At 35.8% G+C, this 22,547-nt stretch overlaps 4 protein-coding genes across 4 annotated transcripts; 3 read left to right on the forward strand and 1 right to left on the reverse strand.

Annotated features, from left to right (window-relative positions):
* Positions 1–418: 418 nt before the first annotated feature.
* Positions 419–7,805, forward strand: LOC114357480 (uncharacterized). The gene is made up of 4 exons (XM_028311095.1): positions 419–431; positions 5,845–5,936; positions 6,396–6,534; positions 7,653–7,805. The coding sequence occupies exons 1-4, from the start codon at positions 419–421 to the stop codon at positions 7,733–7,735; spliced, it is 327 nt and encodes a 108-aa protein (XP_028166896.1). The 3' UTR covers positions 7,736–7,805.
* A 4,587-nt stretch (positions 7,806–12,392) lies between these two features.
* On the reverse strand, positions 12,393–14,223 carry LOC114357481 (uncharacterized). The gene is made up of 5 exons (XM_028311096.1): positions 14,205–14,223; positions 13,849–13,940; positions 13,396–13,761; positions 12,617–12,809; positions 12,393–12,476 (listed from the first exon to the last, which is right to left on the reverse strand). Exons 1-5 carry the CDS (start codon positions 14,221–14,223, stop codon positions 12,439–12,441), a joined length of 708 nt encoding a protein of 235 aa, XP_028166897.1. The 3' UTR covers positions 12,393–12,438.
* A 3,251-nt stretch (positions 14,224–17,474) lies between these two features.
* LOC114357482 (uncharacterized) lies at positions 17,475–18,829 on the forward strand. Its single transcript, XM_028311098.1, has 3 exons — positions 17,475–17,558; positions 17,985–18,120; positions 18,711–18,829. Exons 1-3 carry the CDS (start codon positions 17,475–17,477, stop codon positions 18,827–18,829), a joined length of 339 nt encoding a protein of 112 aa, XP_028166899.1.
* Positions 18,830–19,465: 636 nt separating this feature from the next.
* Positions 19,466–22,127, forward strand: LOC114357494 (uncharacterized). Its single transcript, XM_028311110.1, has 3 exons — positions 19,466–19,634; positions 20,072–20,207; positions 21,792–22,127. The coding sequence occupies exons 1-3, from the start codon at positions 19,554–19,556 to the stop codon at positions 21,896–21,898; spliced, it is 324 nt and encodes a 107-aa protein (XP_028166911.1). The 5' UTR covers positions 19,466–19,553; the 3' UTR covers positions 21,899–22,127.
* The last annotated feature ends 420 nt before the right edge of the window (positions 22,128–22,547 follow it).

Consider the following 22,547-nt stretch of genomic DNA (forward strand, 5'->3'; position numbering starts at 1 on the left):
GCCTATGTTCAGCAGTGGACGTCCTGCGGCTGAAATGTTGATGATGATGATGAGCACGCACAAGCTAAACATCTCAACTGAGAAGCCGCGCGGGGGATAGTGACAATGATGATGCCAACTTTCCTTTACATCCTTATTTATTACAATCTCAAGTAGTACTTACGTCTTGGAAAAACGGTGTAGCATTTAACAAAGAAAAGTACAGCAGTGTTACTGAAAAAAACAATAATAAGAGAAATAAAATTTTATTTATTTTAGACTTATCTCTTAAAAATCGAGTTACCATTAAATTATTTCAACGAATCACAACTAATTTTGTAATTATCGGAGTTCTTGTAAATCTTACCTGTAAAAGCACAATGAAAATGTAGAGACATTTTGAAATATCAATTGAAAATAAAACACGCTTCTTATCTTTATGAATCTTAAATGTATAATTATAATGGAATAATCACATGGTAGCTGACCAACATTAGTTAATGCCAACGAATATAACGACGCGGTTTCAAGCAATTCTCGACGCTAACGCCGTTCGCTGTGAAATCTGTGAAACAAATAAAACTTTGTTAATATGTGAATAAGTTATTGTTAACTATTGCAAACCTAATATAGTAATACAAAGTTTGCAGTTTTGCCTGATTTCTAACTAACTATACATACAAATTGCGTGGCAGCGCGGGCGTGCACCGGTTATATCCAAAATATCTTCTTTTACTATACTTTCCTTTTGCAATCGAGAAGCTCTTGGTCTGTTTGATCTGTATTGTATCTCATGATAGAAAGGTGCTGTGCATCTCATTTCATCACAACATGTCTAGTAGTGCATAGAAGCATGGACTAAAATTTTTGCACACGTCGACACGGTGAGAGTTATCTGGGGGCACGGCAGTGCCCCCACCAAGTCGAGCAAAAAGCGGCACGGCCGTACCATCCTTTTCTCGAAGCAATTCAGGCCATTTTCGACCGCCTGTAACTTCGTTGTGGATAAAACTAGAAGGCTGAATTTTCATTAGCTATGCAGGCATTGTAAAGACACGGTATATTTAAAATTTCATTCAATTTGAACCAGTAGTTTAAGAATTATAACGGGTCAAAGTTACTTAATTTTGTCACTCACTGACTGACTCACTGACTCACTGATCATCAAAATTCTAAGGCACTTCTAGCAGACCTAGAAGCTTCAAATTTGGAATATAAGTAGTGTTTGGTGTATGAATCAAGGAAAAACTAAAATATTTGGGGGCACGGTAGTGCAACCGCCAAGTCGAGTAAAATTTTTCAATTTCGGTCCAGTTTTCTAGATACATAACTGCTGTCTACAAAATACAAAAAGAAATGAGATCCCATCAAAAACAATACTTGTCAAAAAAACCAAGTCTCGCAACTCAGTTGTTCTACGGTAAAAAGTTGTGAGATCCATGTAATACCAAGTCCAGGCCAGGAAATCTTTAACGTTTTACATAAATATATTGACTTGGCCATCGCATGAAAACACGTGTAAATTAAATTATTTAGTGCGATGGCCAAGTCAATAATTTATGTAAAACGTTAAAGATTTCCTGGCCTGGACTTGGTATTACATGGATCTCACAACTTTTTACCGTAGAACAACTGAGTTGCGAGACTTGGTTTTTTTGACAAGTATTGTTTTTGATGGGATTTAAAAAAATTCTTGAGCTTATGTAGCATACCCATACCCATCTATACTTCTATACTTAATATTATAAATGCGAAAGTAACTCTGTCTGTCTGTCTGTCTGTCTGTCTGTCTTGCTTGCTTTCACGCCTCTAAACCACTGAACCGATTTTGTTGAAATTTGGCATGGAGATAGTTTGAGTCCCGGGAATTCCACGCGGGCGGAGCCGCGGGCGGATAGCTGGTATTTATATACGTATATTATTGTTTTCACTTTTATTTACCATGTCCTTCTTCGCAGTTGTGCTTGTACATGGTGCACACGCATTGGAAGATGTGGGTCTTCTTCAGGCGGCGGTCTCTTGCGCAAACCGGCTCACCTTGAAGCAAGAAATACATAAAAATAGAATTATTAATTTATAACACAAAAACAAGATTCTTGAAGTTCTTCGTCCGAAGTTTCTAGTGATCAAAAAGTACTTACTGTTTAATGCCATGATTGGTAAACTTGAATTGGAATTACTTGGTACAAAGCGTATGAATAACTATAGTTCGTTTCAGTCAACTGAATTAGGGTTTAAATGGTTGATTTATAAATTGTTCCTACCTTTAGTGTGGCAATACTTGGCCCGCCAGCACCAGTATTCTTTAATCACTGCTGACAAGCGAGGGGGCTGTTGAAGTTAAAATAATAAACGTTAATTTACAACAAATATTATTATTTATTATAATAATTAAACAGTAGTTAAGTACTACAGTAGTGTGATGTCATTATGAGTTATTCTTAGATACTACTCCTTTAGAATTTATAAAAGGTTATTTTATCTCGTTACTGAATTAGGAACTAGATTCAGGACTTTTTATGGAGTGTATTTTTGACATTTATTTTAGGATAGCAGTTTAATATCAATTTCTGGATTTCCTGGTCAGGTGAGATTTAGATTATAAAATAAAAACAGTCTAATATTGTCTTCCTGACTACTTTATTATCTTATCATTCATATTTTCTTCGCTCTGGGTCCAACGGAGGCAATGATTCACACTGATCCATTGAGGTTTTTACGTATTCTGTAAATAAATACATTTTACTCATTAAAAAACATTTTGCAGCACTAAGTCGTATAGGTACTTTTGATAGAAAAACTTGACTGTATGTTTGGTTTGGCTTATCCACAAAACGGCTGCACCAATTTAACCAGGATTTTCATTTGATATACAGAGCTACCTTTGTTTGAGAAAAATAATTCTAAAAGGGTTAAAAAAGCTTTTTTATGCAGAACAAAGCAGTAAAACTGCAATCACACCTGATGTTCTTGTGAGATGCAGTCTAGGATGGTACATACCTGCCCTGTAGGTGCCTATTCACTCTCGCCTTGAAGAGGCCCAGATAATAGTGTCCGGGAAAGACAGCAGCAGGCAGTGAATTTCAGTCCCTAGCTGTAGTTAGCGTATTTGTAACTCGTGAATTTGTAAGCAAAAGAATTTGTACCTTTGAATTTCAAGCAGTTGTACTCTAACATATCGCAAATATCGAAGAATCTCCGGGGTTCCCCTTGGTAAATGCCGCACTTCTGCTTGTTATTATGGATACAGGTCCTAGCGTTGTAACATGCCTGAAATATAAATTAATAGTCATTTAAAAAAGCAAAAAATGAGTCTGATAACTTGTTATACAAAAGTAATGACTAATGACTCATCCTATTTATTTTAGTCTTAATTTTCTGTATGAACACTGATTAGAAGAAATAATAATTCCAGCTTTCATCAAGCATTCTAGAAAATGTAACATTCTTATGAGATTCAACAGCGGGGTGTCCCTAAGTTAGGTATTTTTCTCGGATTAATTCTGAAAGCGAATCTTCTTTTATCTGTTTGAATGATTAGCCTTCCGGATTTAAAATAGCGAAATAATTTAGGTAGTAAGGACGAATTTTATAAAATCAATACTTACAGCTTGATTCACTTCAGACGAATAAACAACGGTAGTCAAACTAATCATGCCTGAAAATAAAACGAGATTTTTCAGTCAGCTAAGACCACTTTTTTCAGACTCCGATGTCCAAAAGTGGGCAAAAACTTTTGCTCGGTATGGTAGGGCTTACTCTTGGTCCGCTTAGCTAGTTTCCACCATGTTATAGGTATAATGGTTATAACAAATATTAAAATTCATCATCATCATTTCAGCCACAGGATGTTCACTGAACATAGGCTTCTCCTAATGATTTCTAGATTGACCGGTTGGTAATTGTAAGCATTGTTGTTTCAGTAGTATTTTACATTTAAATGTTAATGTAAGTAATGGCTGAAAAGAAGAAGAAGTACTTAAAAACAATTAAATCTTACCTACAAATACGACAATAAACATAGTGGAAAACTGCATTGCACTTAACACACCGTGAACTAGCAATGTGAACGCGATAAGCACTTTATTGCGTATACCTAACGACTATAAAACAAACTATAGCTAAGTACTTAGCTCAAACAAGTACTTTAACTAGTTTACTGAAAGAAAATCTAAACTGGATCTTGAGATGGATTACTAGTTGAATCTCTACTACTGAACCAATTTTGTATAGAGCTAGATTGAGTCTCAGTTTTTAATTTTGTTAAATTGACGAGCAGCAGTATCAATATAAGTATTAAGTTTTGACTGTAAAATATTAGGAATATTTTAAAAAACTCATTTTATTTTTCCAAGTAGGCTTTTAAAAGCACTTTTACACGACCCAGTCTTAACCCTACCACTGCTTCGCGGCAATAAATGGGCCAGTGCTGAAAAGAAGCAGCGCAAGAAACTCAGTCACTATTGTCAGCTTCTTTTTCAAGGGGTTAAACATTCCAAACATGACTAACTTACAAGTTATCTAGGGTCAAATAATTCGTGAAAAACTTCTTCATCATCCTTAGCAATCCACGATATTATCATTTATACAAATGCCAAGACTGTTGGTATGGAAATTAATAATTACAATAACAATACTCGTTTGTAACGTTGACTGTAAGAAAAAAAACAAAAAAGTAAGTGCCTGCATTTTTATATTTTATTTTCTTATTTTGTGTCGTGTGCAATAGTGTTATTTGTCTATACCTACCGAATACGTAGGCGACGAATGATCTCACTAAAGTATTTAACTTCTAGCCAACTTGCGTCGATGCGTTTCTTTGCCTCCACACCGGTAAAAGGAGATGTGGCTTGGACCCAACGACCAGGGAAGTCCGGTGGTTCTTAAACAAGTGCGACATATTGGAGTTTAACTGCGAATATAAAACAAGTAAGTTCACATACTGATGGTAACCGTTATTTTATTAAATGCCTGAATTATATTAATCTTTGACGTATAACAGTTTACCTACACTGAAATACCTTTCCTTGAGCTAAACAACCCATCCCATATCAACACAATAATTATCTTGAAAAGAATGAAAGTAGAGTTCTCACAAGTCTACATTACAATAATATTATTCTATGCGCGATAAAAACTTTTTGTGAATGACCAAAAGCCACGCAAGCAAAGCCGCGGTAAAACATAATGGGTTCCATCATAGCTATTTTCCCTAACAACTGAACCAGGAAAGACCTAGATAAAGGCCTAGAAAGCCTAGAAAGGCCGGTTTTGAAGCCGCTTGCATCTAGTAGTTCCCTGCAACCTTTATAAAATTTTCCCTTATTATTAACTATTTCAAGTAAATGTTTCTATTTCAGGCTTTGAAGTAGCTCCAAGGTCCAAATGTAAACACGTTCCACCATTGTAGGATATTTACAAACTGTCACAGGCTTCAGGATTCGAGGTAATGTAACAGGAAGCTCCATCAGACAATAGAATGTGTAAACATGGCTAGGACAGTCAATCAACGTCACTTTTAGTTGGCTAACCACGGATAATAGACATGGTGTCGACAAACAGCGTTTCAGGTGGGACTAATAATACTCATTTGATTTATTTGCTTATGATACAAAAGTGCTGATTTCAACGTGTCCTGAATATTCTTATAAGGTGGACCAAAAATTGCATAAATCAATGCAGTTTCCCGCTACCCACCTCTTCCTTGAACAATTTTCGAGAAATCGAGCACCATTTGGAAAAAAAAATTTTGTCCATCCTATACAAATATTGATATCGTGGTTAACAATCTTACATCGGGTTCATAATAAACGATGGCTCCCTTGTAGTGTTGTTGTATAATATGTATTTGTCTTTAATTTTCAGTGCTCCTGCTTATTTTATTCATCACAGCATTAACAGTAGCCCATGGGCCTCCATCGGACCGAGACAACGAAGATATTGCTATGGGCCGAAAGGTAACGTTTAAACATACTATCACTATTAAAAAGTTTGCAACTAACAATCTACACAAACAGTCAGTTTTCTAGCTTGCCATGAATTATAAAGAGATTCACATCTCTCAGTCCCACTAGTAGTACGACCTCTACTAGCTACAATATAAAAATCTACATTATTAAACTTGATGTACCGTCTTCGGTATTGAGAGTAGCATAATTTAAGAAGGCGCGTAATATCATATAGCTTGCTAGGTATAAAATTTTATTGTAACTCTCATGGGATTTAGCAGAACAGATATTTACCCTGCTACGATGAGGTATGTCACAACTTTTTCGGCAGCTCAATTTAGGTACGTATTCTCTAATTGTTTTCCAATGAACTAAATATAAAAAGTAATTGAGTTTTCTGGGCTAGTTATTATGTTTTCTTTTAGGCATTTTGCCTTGGTTTGAGGTGTCAATTACCATTTCTTCCAGATGGGAGCGAAGTGGTGCAGCATGGCGAAAGTGTGCAACCACGACCGCGTGCCCATCTGTGGGATCAGCCATGCCGGTGACGTCATGGGATTTCGGGACCTCTGCGACATGTTTGACTTCAACTGCATAAGGAGACGAAGTCAGTATAGATCGCGCCAATAGAAACTATCAATTTTGTAAAATAGACATAATTTGAACTTTAAATATTCTAAAAACCTCGTTGACCATCTCTGAATAAAGTGTCAAGTAGGCTATCGTTGCTTAAAGTCACGAGTGGTAAAGAACCATGACACTGTAAGACTTGACCCCAGAATCCTTCTTACTTTTACCATTTTTACTAGATAAATACAGTCACATAATCATCAAGTAACTAGTTATTAGAACTTTACTAGGAGATCGTGGAGGAAGCCTTTAGAGATGGATTGGTGGTTGGATTGGTGGTAGATTGGTGGTTGGATTTAACCAGAAGTTTTATTGATTGATTAAAGACAGGATAGCAGATCTCTAGGATCTGTCGTAATTTTCATCCCTATCGTAACAAATAGGTATATCTTTCATTTTATGTAACGAAACACACCTTTTAGGCCATGTTAATTACAATAATGGATAGCTTTGCAAATTCTACTCTGTCCTATGACAACAGATTTAGTAAAGTTAGAATCAGAATTCAACCAACATTGCGCTGTTTCTCTAATAAATTAGAATGATGAAGGCAGCTGAAGGTAACTTCAGGAAACATTGGTGGTGACAGACGGTTAGGCTGGGTTGCTCCGTCTCACTTTAACTATAACAAACGTCAACAATCTGTCATCCAGCGCCTTCCTGCTTCCTTTATGAGGTCGTTGGTTCACCTTGTGGGTGGACGTCCCACGCTGCATTTACCGATACGTGGCCATACCACAACCTTGCTGCCCCATCGGCCGTCAGTTCTGCGTACTATGTGCCCTGCCCATGGCCACTTCAGCTTGCTAATCAGGTTCGGATACAATAATTCAGGTTATAGTTACGTCGTCGGTAATGGTTATAGTTACGGTTAATTAAAGGTGGTGCAACTCAGAGTTAGTTAATATTATGGTAGGTAAGCAGGCTATCCTACCAGTAGGTAACCAAAACGAGGAGAAAACTTTTCCCCACTTGGAATCTAATCTGGGTCTGACACAAGCGAACCACTAGACTGCAAACGCTGTATAATTTTTTTCTTCTGTGCTTTATCTGCAATCAGTCTCAATATGTAATTTATTTCTTTCTTTCTTTCAGATTATAAGCAGACTGCGTGTCCAGAAGACAAATCCATCCTGACTGTGTCCCGCAGACCGACTAATAGCTACTACGATGATTAAACATTATGTAAATGATGCTAATGTAAATTGCTATGTATTTTAAAGTATATTAAATATGCAAGGATTAGTATATGACGCACTTTTCATCTTGTTCCTAATGAATTAGTAATTATGTTTAATGTATTCGCATTTTGACCTAATTATTTACATGTTTGTGAATAAATATAGCTTGTGTCCATCAAAAGTTGCACGAGGTTTACTCGTAATATTTTGTGTTTTATTAAAACAGTTTTGAATTTACCTTTATGTTTTATTAAACCCTTATAAAAATAACATAATTTAAAAATTAAATTACGCGGTAAAAAGAAAAATTATGTTATTTTTCCGAATGCCAGGTTAAAGGCAAAGCTGCAACAAATTGTTTTGAATAGTCTGTAGAGTTCATAAAGTTAAGGCTTGTAGAGTTAAAAGATCTATATGATATCTATCTGAGATTCTATATGAGATCTGATAAGTTTTAGACAATGCAAGGTCCTAGCAAAATTTTACATGAAAATGTTTTTGGTACGATGTCCTTATTCCAGGTTCACTACATTTAAAAAAAAATAAAGATATAAATAAAAACTTAAGGCGCTAGGTAACCATCAGCCTTATAAGTATTCACTTCAACCAAGAGGCACTTACTCTTCAGTAATTCACCTCATTGCATCTAGTTCTAAAGTACACAAACAAAAGCTCATAAACCTCAATACTGTGGCATCTTATGTACTTGCAATAGAGCTCATTTTACAACATAAATGTATAGTCTGATGTGCTTTTGTACTTGGGTTCAAGTAATTCAATATCTGTTTGGAAACTCGTTCTGCTCATCCTAGGACATTGTTTGAGGAGGAAGCGTTTCCAGGAATATTGTAATACAGTCGACAGCATGTAGAGTGTACCTTTTTATTGGAAAATAGCTCTTATTCTAACTACACAAGATGTAGCAATATTTAGCTTTATAAGCTCTTGTCTGTACCATCCGCTTGTAGTAACGAGAAGTAAAGGTGGTTTTGGACTGGGGAGCATAAATTAGGCTTCTAAATGTGGTCAAAGTATACTTTATAATATGTTTAAAGTTTATTGATAACATAGAATTAGAAAATATGGCTAATTCAATTAAATTCAATTTTTTATTAGTAGCTGAGCTTACAACCACTTCGGAACAATATTATTATATTGGCTGGTGCTGAGAAGTAGCGGAAAAAACACAGTCACCTTAGGCCATTTTGATATCTGTTACTTTTTACATAAATACGAGAATAATAGTTTAGTAAAAAGTATTTTATTTACAAAAGGTTTAGGCCGCTTGTAGACGTCCTTTTTTTTCACCGGATAACGGACCGTGTTTTTCACCGGATTTAGCGGTGGTGTATGGTTTATAATGAACGTGTGCACATGCATCGGACATAGGTCCGGCGAACAATTTGTCCGGTGCATGTACACACATTCATTATAATTCATACACCACCGCGAATCCGGCAAAAAAGGTCCGTTATCCGGTGAAAAAAACGGACGTCTACAAGCGGCCTTACAGTCTGTTCTTCCAGCGGCTGCTGCACTAAGCTGTCCTTGTGTCGCGGCATCCATAAGTAATTTTGTATTATTACTATTGATATCCTTGCCCATTTCTAAAAATAAACTAAGTCGGGATATTATCACCATAAGAGCTATTTTTCCAAAAAATGTAGAGGCTGATATTCTATTGTTGTAATTCTTACATTTTCAGCTCATGCCTAGTGTGAATTTACCTTTACTCTCCAGTAACGAAGCTCCTACGCATTATGTTCCTAATTATTACCCAACAATACATGGAAGGCGTGGGTGCGTTTAATGTCATGGCAACAGAAAGAAATTTGTTACCAAAAGTATTTATTTTCGCCATAATTAATACATTCGTCAGCTCACATTTAATTGGGGATAAGACACATTTGGTAAGTTTTTTTAATATAACAGTTACAATTTCTTACAAAACTTGCGCGCAAAAAGCAAATCTAGTATGTAAATCATCAAACTTCTAACGCTCGTAACTCAGTTCAGACTGAGTTTAGAGGTATACATGTCATAGTAAGTTTGGGGTAGTATACTATTTTGTAATCAAAAAACAAAGTTTGGTCGATGGCCGCGCGAAAAAAAAAAGACGCCACCTTCCATACAAAATCTGGCATTGCCATTTGTATGCTATGGCACGTCGTAATATTATGACAATGCCACCCCTCCCGTGCCGCTCCCGTATCTTAAACTAATACTAGAATCGGTTGTGAATAATTATTTTCCACAGCGTTTACATACATTTACCTACTCCCTTTCAATAAACATTTTCTTTACCTCGTACCTCTCTTTTCTTGCCTAGACCGATGAGGATCCAAGTCTGAAAAAATACACACATTTTTCCCCACTGTACTAAACTTCTTTCTATTACAAACATGTCAAAACAGGCTCTGTTATCGAACTCGTCTATCAAACAATTTAGCGTGGAAAATTACAACGGATCAAACTTTACCGTGCGGAGTTTCCAAGCCCGTGTAAAGTATGTAATGAAAACTCGAAAGGTTTTAAAATATCATGTTACCATTAAGGCGATGCTTGGAAAATAAATATGTGTTCATTAAATTAATAAAGGTGAAAAGGATATCTCGTTAAGGGTTAAAATCCAGGACGAGGAAAATCCACAAGCGTAAAAATACAAAATTCTGTCGTATTACTGACATCAGGTGAAATAAATGGATGATCATTTTTCGGCAAACGTAGTCTTTCCATGTTTAGGTCTAACTATTTATATTGACAGACGATTTTAAGAACATGGAGCTGGCAGTGGCTAGAATGGCTTAATAGGAAATGATTACGCCCAGCAATGGACTGGTGAAGAAATACTTTCCTACCATACCTTCTTCTACCAGGTCGTTGCAACATATTGGTTATGGTCACCACAACCTTGGAGTCGGATACTTCTAGAGCCACATAGGCATTTGACATAGCACTTCTTATTTCAGACGGAGTTAAAAAGGCTGTGTGAGCACGCCTACAAATGCTTCCACGACACCATCATAGTATGCGGCAAGTCCGTCAACGAGGCGCGAACGTTCCTGGACCTCTGTGATATGTACGAATATGCCTGCGAATATACTATGGGTAAGCCTTAACGTAAATATAAAGATTGATCTAGTTTCTCAATATTCAAACATGACGTCCACTGTGGACAGAGCCCTCCCCAAGGATTTCCATAAATAACGACATGGCTGTCCGCGTCCATTCACTAGATCGTCGGTCCACCTAGTGTAGGACCACACGTCCACCCCACACGTCTTCTGGCTCGTGTTCGCCTCCAGAACTTTTCTGACTTAACGGCCAACAGCTCTACGAGGGAAGTATCCCGCCGACTACCACTTGATTTTAGCAATTCTGCGGACTATGTGGTCAATTTGGTTTTTTTGCTACTACTTTATCAATTAAAGCCGAAAGAAAACACATAATCTAAGAGAAGAGAAGTAAAAGAACAGGCTCAATAAACAAAACAATATTTATGCCCTGAAAAATCTTGATTTCGCTGTTAATGTGTTCTCTTAGCTTATTTAAAAATAAAAATAAAATAAACAGCCACTAGAACTGGCTTTGAGGATAATCTTGCGAAACAAAAATTTTCACCGACAAAAGAGAAAAATAAATCCCTCAGAAAGCCAGTTGAGGAAAATAAACACTTGTTTACAAAGAGAGTCGAGTCTTTTATTGCCAACAATATAAAAGATGGAAAAATAACACTAAAATTGTGGTCATATAATGCATTTAGTACCTAAGGTTCTACACTGGACCGTAATAAAATATGAAAAAGCTCAATGCGTAGCATCAGTCATTGCATAAATTTTCAGAAATAAATGTAAATCAGTATTATAAAAATCTGAAAAAAGTGTAACAAACTTTACAAAAGGCCCATAATACTGTTATTACGTTATTTCTGTGAAAATAGCAAAACTTCCACATTCCAAGATGGTCACTAATAAACGATATTTTCTGTCTGACACAGAAATGTATTTTCCTCGTATTGTAAAAATGACGACTCATCTCTCCTCAATGTCCAACAATAATTAAGAAAGTCCTACGACATTTCTTCTTTCTTGTAACAAGTTAGCTCATTATACCTACTAATGGCTGTCTAAAACTTCTTTCGAAACTATAGTATAGAATAGATAATAATACTTTGTGCTATATGTATATTGTTGACTGTTTGGTTTATATGCCGCTGAAAATTTGACCTAGGAGTAGGACAGGCAAAAAAAGCTTTAGATAAATAATACAGAATCACACTTTGTATTTGAGAGAGGTCATAAAATTAGCAATCAGCCACTACCAACCGACCGGCCAATCTGTAAATCATTGGCTAGGCCTGTATTCAGAAGTGAACGTCATGTGGCTGCAATGATGATGATGATTACGAATAACAAATCAGTGAGAGTTAACCTGAGTATTTTTCAGTTTTCAGACATGTGAAAGATGACGACGTCTGCCCCAATCCAAAGGAACTGGGCGTTGGAGTTGGAAGATAAATAATCATTAAGATGAATTAAGAGTATTTAATTTAATTATGAAATAAACTTATTAACTAAAATTGTACAGTCACTTTTTGTCTCATTGTGTTAAAATAATTTCCTAGAGTTCCTTCACTATAAATGTTTCTACTAGCCGTTATTTAGATATGGTTAGTAAATTTAATGTTATCGGTTCAATCATTAAAAAAATTGATCGCATGCATGTGAAAGAAGGAAATCTGAAAGAATAAAACAATAATCATTACATGACGCAAATAGATACACAATTATAAAGCGATTAAATCTAGCTTCAAAAGAAAACAGGTATATTTAAAGCCTTGATTACAAACTAGCAAAACGTACAAGAAGTAGTACTTACTGTATTTCCAGTAGCAGTTAACATCAAACATGTGGCAAATGTCCTTAAACCTTCCATAGCCGTAGCTACTATCGAAACCACAGACTTTGTCATTGTCACTGCGGCAAAGAAAGGCAGCTATACACCACTGATTGCCAGTTTCACCTCTGATAACGGGCGTATCCACTTTCCCGAACGAGCGACGACCGGAAAGCTGAAAAAGTAATAAGAATTGAGAAAGGAAACACAAATTTGGAAAAAAATGTTTATTGCTCTACAGAATCTTAAAAAGTTATTTAAGTACTATCTTATCTCCTAAAAATAATGAAAAGAAAAATCATTACAAAATATAATTCTGCCCAACTACGCCCAAACAATTTATCTTACAATCTCCAGTTAAAAGCTCGTGGCCAAGTGTAGCTAGAGTATTTTTATAATAATAATAATAAAAATGTTTTATTTGACAAAAAGGGCGACATCACATTAAAATTTACACAAATTACAAAAAGAAAAACATTGTACCCTGCTGTCAAATAGGGGCCCGCTCAGCATTAATAGGGGCACGCCGTGGGAATGCCTCGACACCGATTTTCAGCAGGTCCCTTGACGTTGCTGCGCCCAACCGTCGAAGGAGAAGCACTCCGTAAAGTGCCTGTCCGTCGGCGGGAACACGCAAATAGGAGGGCAGCAAAGGGGGAATACACGCAGTTATTAAGGGCAATAGTTGTCATTAACCTACTCAAATGTACTTTTTATTTTCTAGATTTACTTTTAATATTGCTTCTGTCCACTAAAGGCACCGGATCGGCCGATGCATCTCTGGCTAGCACTAGATCTTTTAGCAGCAATCCGTACTTAGGCAAATTTCTGGCAAGTCGGGTAAAAGGATTTTCTGCTACATTTTGTTTTTGTTCGTCATCATCAACAACATAACTACGTCTAGTGTTATGTACCTCCACTTTCTCTGGCATTTCTGGTTCTTCAACGGTTTTTAGGGCGCTAAGTTTTTCAACCAATTTTCTCGTTAGCTCCTCATTCTTCTGAACCATTGTTACTAGGTGCTCCAAAGCTTGACCATGGGCGACGAGTTTTTCTTCTATAAAGTCTTTATTATCTGACTCATTGTTTTTACGTCTAGACGGTTTAGCTTCACGCTTGTGTATTCTCTGTAAATAAATGGATGAGATTAATTTTAAAATACTAAGGTATCTTCATTTCCAACTATTTTTTAAAAGTTATACTCTTATCCTTACCACGTTATTTATTAAACGATTATCATTATCATTTTCTAAATATTCTGAAGATATTTCCATAGATGACTTTGTGATTACCAGCAGCAAGCCCACTAAAATTATACAAAATATTTTATATCATAAGTAGGTACGTCTTAGGGTAATTATGCAAAAAAAATGCAGTCTGATAGTGGCTGTATATCAAAAAACATTTTTCAGAAAAAATAACAAGAGATTTTATCCCTCTCACAAATTAAGTCATGCAAATACAAGAAAAATATTCACTCTAAAGTTGTCATAAGGTTGAAACTAATATTGTGACTTGTTTTCCGTAGCTTTTATGGTGTTAATGTTAAGGTCTGGATTGGAATGCTCACATATGGCTAGGAGACCCATGGTGTTCCGCTCGTGATCCGGGACGTGAGTGTGCGGGATGGATGCTTGAGCCACTTATAACGTCGGTAATTGACAGGCGCATGTTAGTAGTCTTGATCATTGCAAAAAAAAACATTTCGTTTTTGGATATTAAAAATGTAAAGATAGTTGTGTTACAATGTCTAACTTGATTTAGTAATAACGGTGGCAACCACTGCCGTAAATCAATGACATAGAAACTATTTAAATGCATATCTACTTTTAATGTATAACCACCACATACCTAACACATCTTGAAATTGGACGGTCCTTGGAATCGAATATTTCGCAAGAACCTTTGCTCTAGCTATCTCCTCTAGTTAGATAAAATCGATGTTAATATTGAATCATTTTATCTATCAACACAAGTACAGCTTTACAAGTACCTACCACCCCAGCAAACCACTACTGGCAAACTCAAAAGGATCCCAATTAAATCTTAAAATCACTTCTTCTTTGACAAAGGCAACAATATTAAAGCCATTTATTGAAGGGCTCGGCGACCATGTTGACTGAAGACATTGTGTCGAACGTTCCTCGTAAATTGAAATCTTTAGACGAAAATTACACCGCTAATCAATTTGGTAGCAAAATGTATAATTGACATTGTAATGTTTTTGTTTGTTTACTCAATGGTATCATTATTTTAAAATCGTATTTTAAGGGGTTGTGGTAGAGTCTTTTATGTCCTATTTAAAGTACACAATTTAGAAAGTGTGTAGTGGTTAAATATTCTAAAAACATACAACTTATTTTTTATTTGCAGAAGTATCAAACACACCAGTCGGCGTAGAACTTGAAAATATGATTTATAGTTAGTGAACACACTTTAATTGAATTATGGGACATGGCTTAATACTTCTGAACTAGATTGACAATCCGTATCGCATATTTTTACGGTGTTTACATGGAATCAAAAATCAATAATATTTAAGACTCAAAAATTTATTGTTTCCTTTATTAATCACACGGTGGCTACAGCATTCTTTCAATAATTTTATGAATGCATTTTTAATGAAAAACTTAACTAGGCTGTTTACAATATTCAAATTGCTACCGTGCCTCTATTCTTTAAATTATGACATGTAGGCCTCATGCTAGGTAAAAATTTGAATGCACCTTTATATTGTTTTAAACCTTGTGCACCTTTAATTTTTTTAAATATTTAGGAATTGTCAAAAAAATTAAATTGACTTTGACCATTCGGTAATTTGACCATAGTAGTTCGTTCGTTCGTTCGTTTCAGCCAAATGACGTCCACTGCTGGACAAAGGCCTCCTCCAAATACCATAGTAGTATCTAACAGTGTTAGATTCATACAGACGCGACGCAAATGTACTTTTACTTGTTCACAAAGAGACATAGATTAAAAAACTCTAAAAACTCATTAAAACTCATTTATTTCTGTAAATAGGCTTAAAAAAGCACTTTTACACGTCCCAGTATTAACCCTACCACTGCTTCAGGACAATAAATGGGCCAGTGCTGAGAAGAAGCAGCGCAAGAAACTCAGTCACTATTCCCTTGAGAGCTCGCCATATTCCTGGAGAAAAGGATTTTATTCCGGAAATAGCCAGCATAAAGGCTCAAAGGCAGTCTAAGTCACTCAGGCAGAAATAATCCGGTATAAAATCAGTCATAGCATTTTCAAATAGGAAAAGATACATAAAATGCAATTGAAAAAAATACAATCTCTAAAGAGTCCTATCGATGCTAAATAATGCCGTCTCATTTTGGTATTTCTTTTCTTTTATGTACACTGAGTGTTTGATATGGTTTTTATGTTGTTTTATGTTAAAAAAAATAACCAAGATAGGCCAACCGTTTTAACACTAACGCACCTGACAGGAAAGCTTTAAGTAGACGATATTATAATATTAAGATGATATTTATTTATTGTAATAATAAATGTACACTTTATTGCAAAGCACTGAAAGATGGAACGAAGCTGTTATGGAAAATAGGTAATAGAGTAAATTGTATGACTGACGAATGACTTGGCGAAGGTCGAGGTAAGCGCCTGGGTGTGAACAGCGCGGTGTTTGACCACCAACGAAGAATATGAAAAACGGTGATAAGTAAGTTAAGTATGTACGAGTATATCTTACGCAGAAGTATTTATTATATTTCAAAGAAACCTTCCGTATCTCTTCTTTAAAATACACACTGCTTAGGTACAGTATGCTCGTTAAATATGTATAACTTTATTTCGCTGTCGCAAGGAATCACATTTCAATCACTCCGTTCGGAAGCAATACAATTTCCATAACCATAAAATATCGGTTCGTTTCCAACATGTTTTCCTCGTAGTCAAATATTTGCCGTGAAAGTTTAGCATCGAACGAACAAACTTTGATTGGACGCAAATGTACTATGACGCAACATTATGTTAACTTTACTGGGTAAAGGATTTTCGAATTTTAATCAGTTTGTACAGTCAGCGGCACATCAAGATAAACACTGTGGCATCTTAATGTAGTGGTAACAAGAGCGATTTTGCAATAAAAATGGTCTGATGTGCTGCCGTTTGTACTTAGATTTGTGAATTGTAGGGAAACTTGTGAAATCCCATGGTCTCGCTCATTGTGGATTAAGAATGTGATCTGTTTTAAAATGCAGTGGAAGTTGCAAAACTTACACTTGAACATTTCAAACAAGTAACCAAAATAGTCATCGTAGCAGAGTAAACTGCCAGACGAAATGTTAAGACATTTCGTCTTAACATTTCGTCGATTTTCGATTCATGTCCCACCTTATGATATTTTTTTTTTTTTTTATTATTCCATTGAAAATACTGTATTCAAACACTATGCTTGAATTCAAGTACCGTATTTTACCGTATTCACAAACAAACGATGCTTGCTTAAGTGAACTCAGCAGCAAAAGATTTGCTGCTGAGTTCTCACAGCGGTGAATAGAGCTCTGTGATTGGTTCGTGTCCACGCGCACTGTGAGACCTCATAGTAATGTTTGTGAATACGGGCGTCAGTCAAGATGTCAGATGTTAGTTATGATCATCATTATCATCTAAAAAGGTTGTAGGAGTAAGTAGATGTTTCTATTATAAGGGAAGCTACATTACTCCTTGAAATTTTGTTTGAAATAGACGGAATTTACTAACTTGTCGCATTCGCATTCCATCCATTACAATTTCCAGAGAACTGAGACCAAGTTACGTAAAATGCAAATGTCCCTGTTCAGTATCTTCTACAATTAGAGTCAAATTATGTAGAATGGAGGAACAATTTGTTTATTTGACTTTTTCAGTTATCTACGCGTTCTTGGCGTCAGCGAATGGTCATAGTGAATCTATTCGAGTAAGTACTTCACCGTCGTCGCATTCGTTGATAATTTTAATGAGAATAAAGATCTTAAACCACATTTTATAGTAGAGAAAAATTGTAAAAGATTCCTACTTCGAAGTTTTATACATACTTATAAATGCCACATCTGATATTCTTTACATTTTTAAAGAGGTGAACGGTAACCAATAACATATCCATAACAATTAGATTGCTTTTTAGACGAAGATCGTATTTTGCGTGTGGTTCCCGTTTGACATTCTCTTCCCTATTATACCCATTAATACTTATACCTTCCTTCCTCATATTTGCAAGTAAAATTACCAGAATTCTTGGTTTTAGAAGAATCTCAGAACCTCACGAACGAAAGAGTGCAAGAAATTTACCAAAATAATCTCGGTGAAACAAATATAAATGTATGTCTTTTATAATTCATCTTAGAACGAAGAAGAGTGCAAGATCGCCGACCTGTGCGTGCACGACAAGGTCCCCATGTGCGGGATCGACTCCTGCGGCGAGATGCGCACCTTCATCGACACGTGCGACATGCACGAGTTCAATTGTGATAGCAAAAAAGGTTAACCATAAGGTTTTATACATGACGCTACCAACCAATGTGGAAATCATTGGGGGAGGTCTATGTTCAGCAGTGGACGTCCTGTGGCTGAAATGATGATGATGATGATAAACGTGACCTTAGCTCTTTTTACGTCAGCTAATGAATGAAATTGTGAACCCATTAACCGCGGGATAGGGGCTCGAAATGAGTTATTTGGAGCTTGATTTCAATTTCTAGACAAAGACAAAATAAAACAACATGAAAACTAAATATTGATCACTGATCACATAAGCGCTTAGTGCATCCTACTGGGGATAAGTTGAACCTTAGCTTTTAGTGGGACTATTCCCACCTCTCGTTCCCACCGCTGCAACTCCTGGACTTGACTGGTTTGGATTCAATCGAAGGTCAAGCTGAATAGGAGTTGTAGCTTCTAACGAGAGGCAAAAACAGTCAGTAATACTCGTAAGTAAAGGCTTTAAAGAGATGCTTTCAAGGCAATAACCTAATGAGCTTCATGAACTTGTCCTTCAGAGATGTTCAGACCACATAACATAGACAAAAAATAGTTTAATATCTCCTATAAATCTTGATTGCTTTTATTACAGACTTCAAGCAACGCCCGATCCACGAATGCTGGGTCACCTGCAAAAGAGGCCGATCGTTCAAGAAGCCGGAGTATAGAACTGACTGCAACATCAACCTGAAAACTAGCAATAGATTGTAGCCTGCATTATGTTTTTATTTTATTCCTGTAAAAATCTTCCTCTACGAACGTAGACATTACCCAGTAGACCAATCGTTAATAGTGTTTAGTTTGGAACTAGAGGAACTGCGTTTTAAGGATGAAATAAGTCGGCTTACTGAAATTCTCTTTGTGGCGTTTAGGACAAGTAATACCTTGATAGTATTGATTAGAATCCCTTAAAGAATAAATACAATCTTTAAATATTTTTCCTAAAATAGAAATGTCCGCTAAGTTCGTTTCAACAATGTCGACGAAAATAAAGTTTCAAACAGTGTAGAAAAGACCGTCTGGTTAAAGGCACATAAATGCTATTGTACCTGAAAATAGCACAAAGGAAAAATCAAATTGTTTCTAAAATTAGTCTCATTGTAATTTATAAACCAAATAAGAAATATTTTCTATAAAGATCTTAATAAAAGAGACGTAAATCAATTTGAATAACGGCAACAAAATAGAGTAACATATCAATTTAGAGCAATTGTTAACAGATATGATACAAATTCAACCTATAACTCAAGACAATAAGGACTAAAATGGTATTCCAACTCTATCGAAATACCTATCGGATTTATTTCGACGTCACTCGAAATTTTATTATTTACACAAATGGAAGCCCAGTCGAATGTGCGCCCGGTGCTCGAATATTCAATATCAACACAGTTTTGTGCATGTACTGTTAAATACTGGTAGATAGCTTTCAACAATGTTTGGACAAATATTTTTATATACTCTTGTGTTTTTATGGACCGTAAAAGGCGTATACGCACACGTGGATAGTGCAAAGGTAAACAGATAAGTACAGGAATGGACCTTCATTTGAATTTTTCAGAAAAATTCTAGAAATTATAATTTATAACTTTGGGGAGCTTTTTAAGCCGGTTTGATTAAGTCCTGTAGCCTCAGTACAAGCCTTACGTAGGTACCTGGAGAGCATTCCAGTGATTTTAGACAATAAATTTAATGATATGACAGGGGGCTGCAATTGGCATAGGCATCGGTCTTGGAATTTTAAAGGACTCTAGTTCCATCTCTGTTGACCATTAACTCACCTTCTTAGCTTTCTCCCATTCGGTTGACTATTTATCTGGTGAAGATATCGGAAGGGACGAGCGATCAGGTTCGATTGTTTGTGGAAATCCTGTGGGGAGGTTTTCGTGCCTGAGCTGAAACACCCGTTATCCTTGCAAAATAATAATAAATTAATGATTTTCTGGACTTCAGTTGACTGAAGAGTGCAAGATAGCCGACATCTGCCGCCACGACCAGGTCCCGGTGTGCGGCATCGACTCCTGCGGCGAGATGCGCACCTTCATCGACACCTGCGACATGCACGAGTTCAACTGCGACAGTAAAAAAGGTAATAACAGAATTTCTTCAAAATCTTGAATTGTTTTCGTGGAGCATTGAGGATATGGCCTGAGATATCTGAAAGAACTTAGAACCGAGCTGAAAGTGGACCCTCCATCTAAAGACGTTAATTTTGAGTTCTTTTATTTGTCAGTTTTGTGTGGTCTAGATACTATAAAGAGTACTCATATCTTTTTCTGTATCTCTACGTGGTTACAGTCAGTGTCAAATAGTTCATGTCAAAGTGGTCAAAAAGTTGACAACAACCTTATTCCAATTGTAACAAAGACGTGTTGCGAACTTTTTGGCTACTCGTAAACATTTTCATTTTCGTGGGATTCAATTTCATTTTCATATTATTTAACAAGATTAATTTTGAATATATTTTTATTAACTTCAATTGGATAAATATAAAACACACCGATTTTCTTCATGACTATGTAATCTCGTACTGACGCGTAACCCCTTTGCTAGCTGTTGACTCAGACGTATCGCTTACCGAGCCCTCTTCAAAGCTCCTCATGCTGCCAGTCTACCTAGACCCCCCACAGGATCTAGTTACAATACAATAACATACAGGCCCTAGCTGAGTCAGAGCTCTCGGTAGGCTGGTCCCGCCTACACCGGCGCCACACGAGTAGACGATACACGGGGTGGATACAAATGGATAGAAAGTGAAAATGTACTTTCAGGCTATTCTTTTTTGATGAAAATCAATTTTGAGGGATTTTTACAGTAATTTTAAATTGATGAAAATTCATTTAAAACGTCTCGCTTTACATCAATCTACAGGGTAGGTACGTGTATACGATTAAATTATCAATAAGTAAAATAAGTAATTTGAAAAATCTAACATCAGTAAGTCAAATAATTTTATAAATCACAGCTGAGATTTGGATCTTAGTACTTTCAATAAAAAAAAAAACAATTAACGCTGCATTGCATTTTACATCATAATAATAAATGAGTGCTTGGTAGGTACTAAATTAAACCCCTTAAAGTATGAACGCTTGCAACACATCTGGACGTATATTGACGTCATTGAAAATTAATATTTCAGCATATAAGCCAACCTGCCGCTTACATCCTGTATTCAGAGTGAATAAGCTCTATTACTGAATGTTATTGGAAATCCTAGAATTCTTGGAATGTTTTCACTATCCCCTTTTGATGTTAAACGTGTATTGTTTACTGGAATTCGGGATTGAGCAAAAATAATAAGACACAATGAAAAATGTTGACGTTTGATTGAAGATTTATTCCCGCGAAACAAAATTGTAATTGTTTCGTGGATAAAGATTTTTTATCGGAAGATTTCATCCAATTTGTTACGAAAAATATGTTTTTTTTTTCTTTTCGTTGAACCTTTATTATCATTCGTTCGTTTTAGCCGAATGACGTCCACTGCTGGACAAAGGCCTGGATTTTAGTTCTTGTAAGTAGCCGCTAGGGACGCTGTGTAATTTGTCATACATTTAATGTCATGTTTTTAAACGCAGCCACTAGCGAGCACACCTAACTTAAAATTATGGATCAAGGATAACTCCTCAGTTAAAACGATACAGAATACAACAGCTTTGTTTCTATATTTCAGATTTCGTCCAGAAACCATCGCACGAATGTTGGGTGACATGCAAGAGAGGCAGAAGCTTCAAAAAGCCAGAGTTTGGTGCTGACTGTGACAAACAAAACTTAGTGTAAATTATGTTTTGTAGTGATCGTCATCTAGAGTCTAGATTCTAGACTAAGAATAAGGTATAAGAATCCTGTCACCTGATGGAAGTGTAACTTTACTATTTTTAACTTCATTTTATTATGACTGTTTGAATGATTATATTGTATAACGTTATTTTTACGTTAAAACGAACGTAAAAAGAAAAGCTTTCCAAAACAAAAACATTCGGTAGCATTTTTCAAAAACAATGAACAATCAGAGGGAATGTGAATTAAACCAAAATTATCAAAACATTTTGTTTTATTATTTACAACAATTGAGCAATAACTTACAGATTCGCACTTATTGCTCGAGATCACAGTATCATCTTAATTCTAAAACATTAAATAAATTCCTTAATAGTTTAAACCGGTTTAACTATAACCTCAAAATGCCTAAGCATATTTATAATTTATTAATTTATTTCTTATTTACATAGATGCATGCATATTTATAACTTAATTGACCGACAATCGTATTCAAAAATACGTATAATAATTAAATTACTATGAATACCTTATGACTACAGGTAAATACAACTTACAAGGTAAACCAGGTGACGTAATGTACATTATTGAAGTTATTTACAAAAAATCTAATTAAAATAATCGTTCTTGAGATATTATTGTAATATAC

This window comes from Ostrinia furnacalis, unplaced genomic scaffold (assembly GCF_004193835.3).
Source record: "Ostrinia furnacalis isolate ACB-3 unplaced genomic scaffold, ASM419383v2 OfSCF3175, whole genome shotgun sequence".
In the NCBI taxonomy this organism is placed as follows: domain Eukaryota; kingdom Metazoa; phylum Arthropoda; class Insecta; order Lepidoptera; family Crambidae; genus Ostrinia; species Ostrinia furnacalis.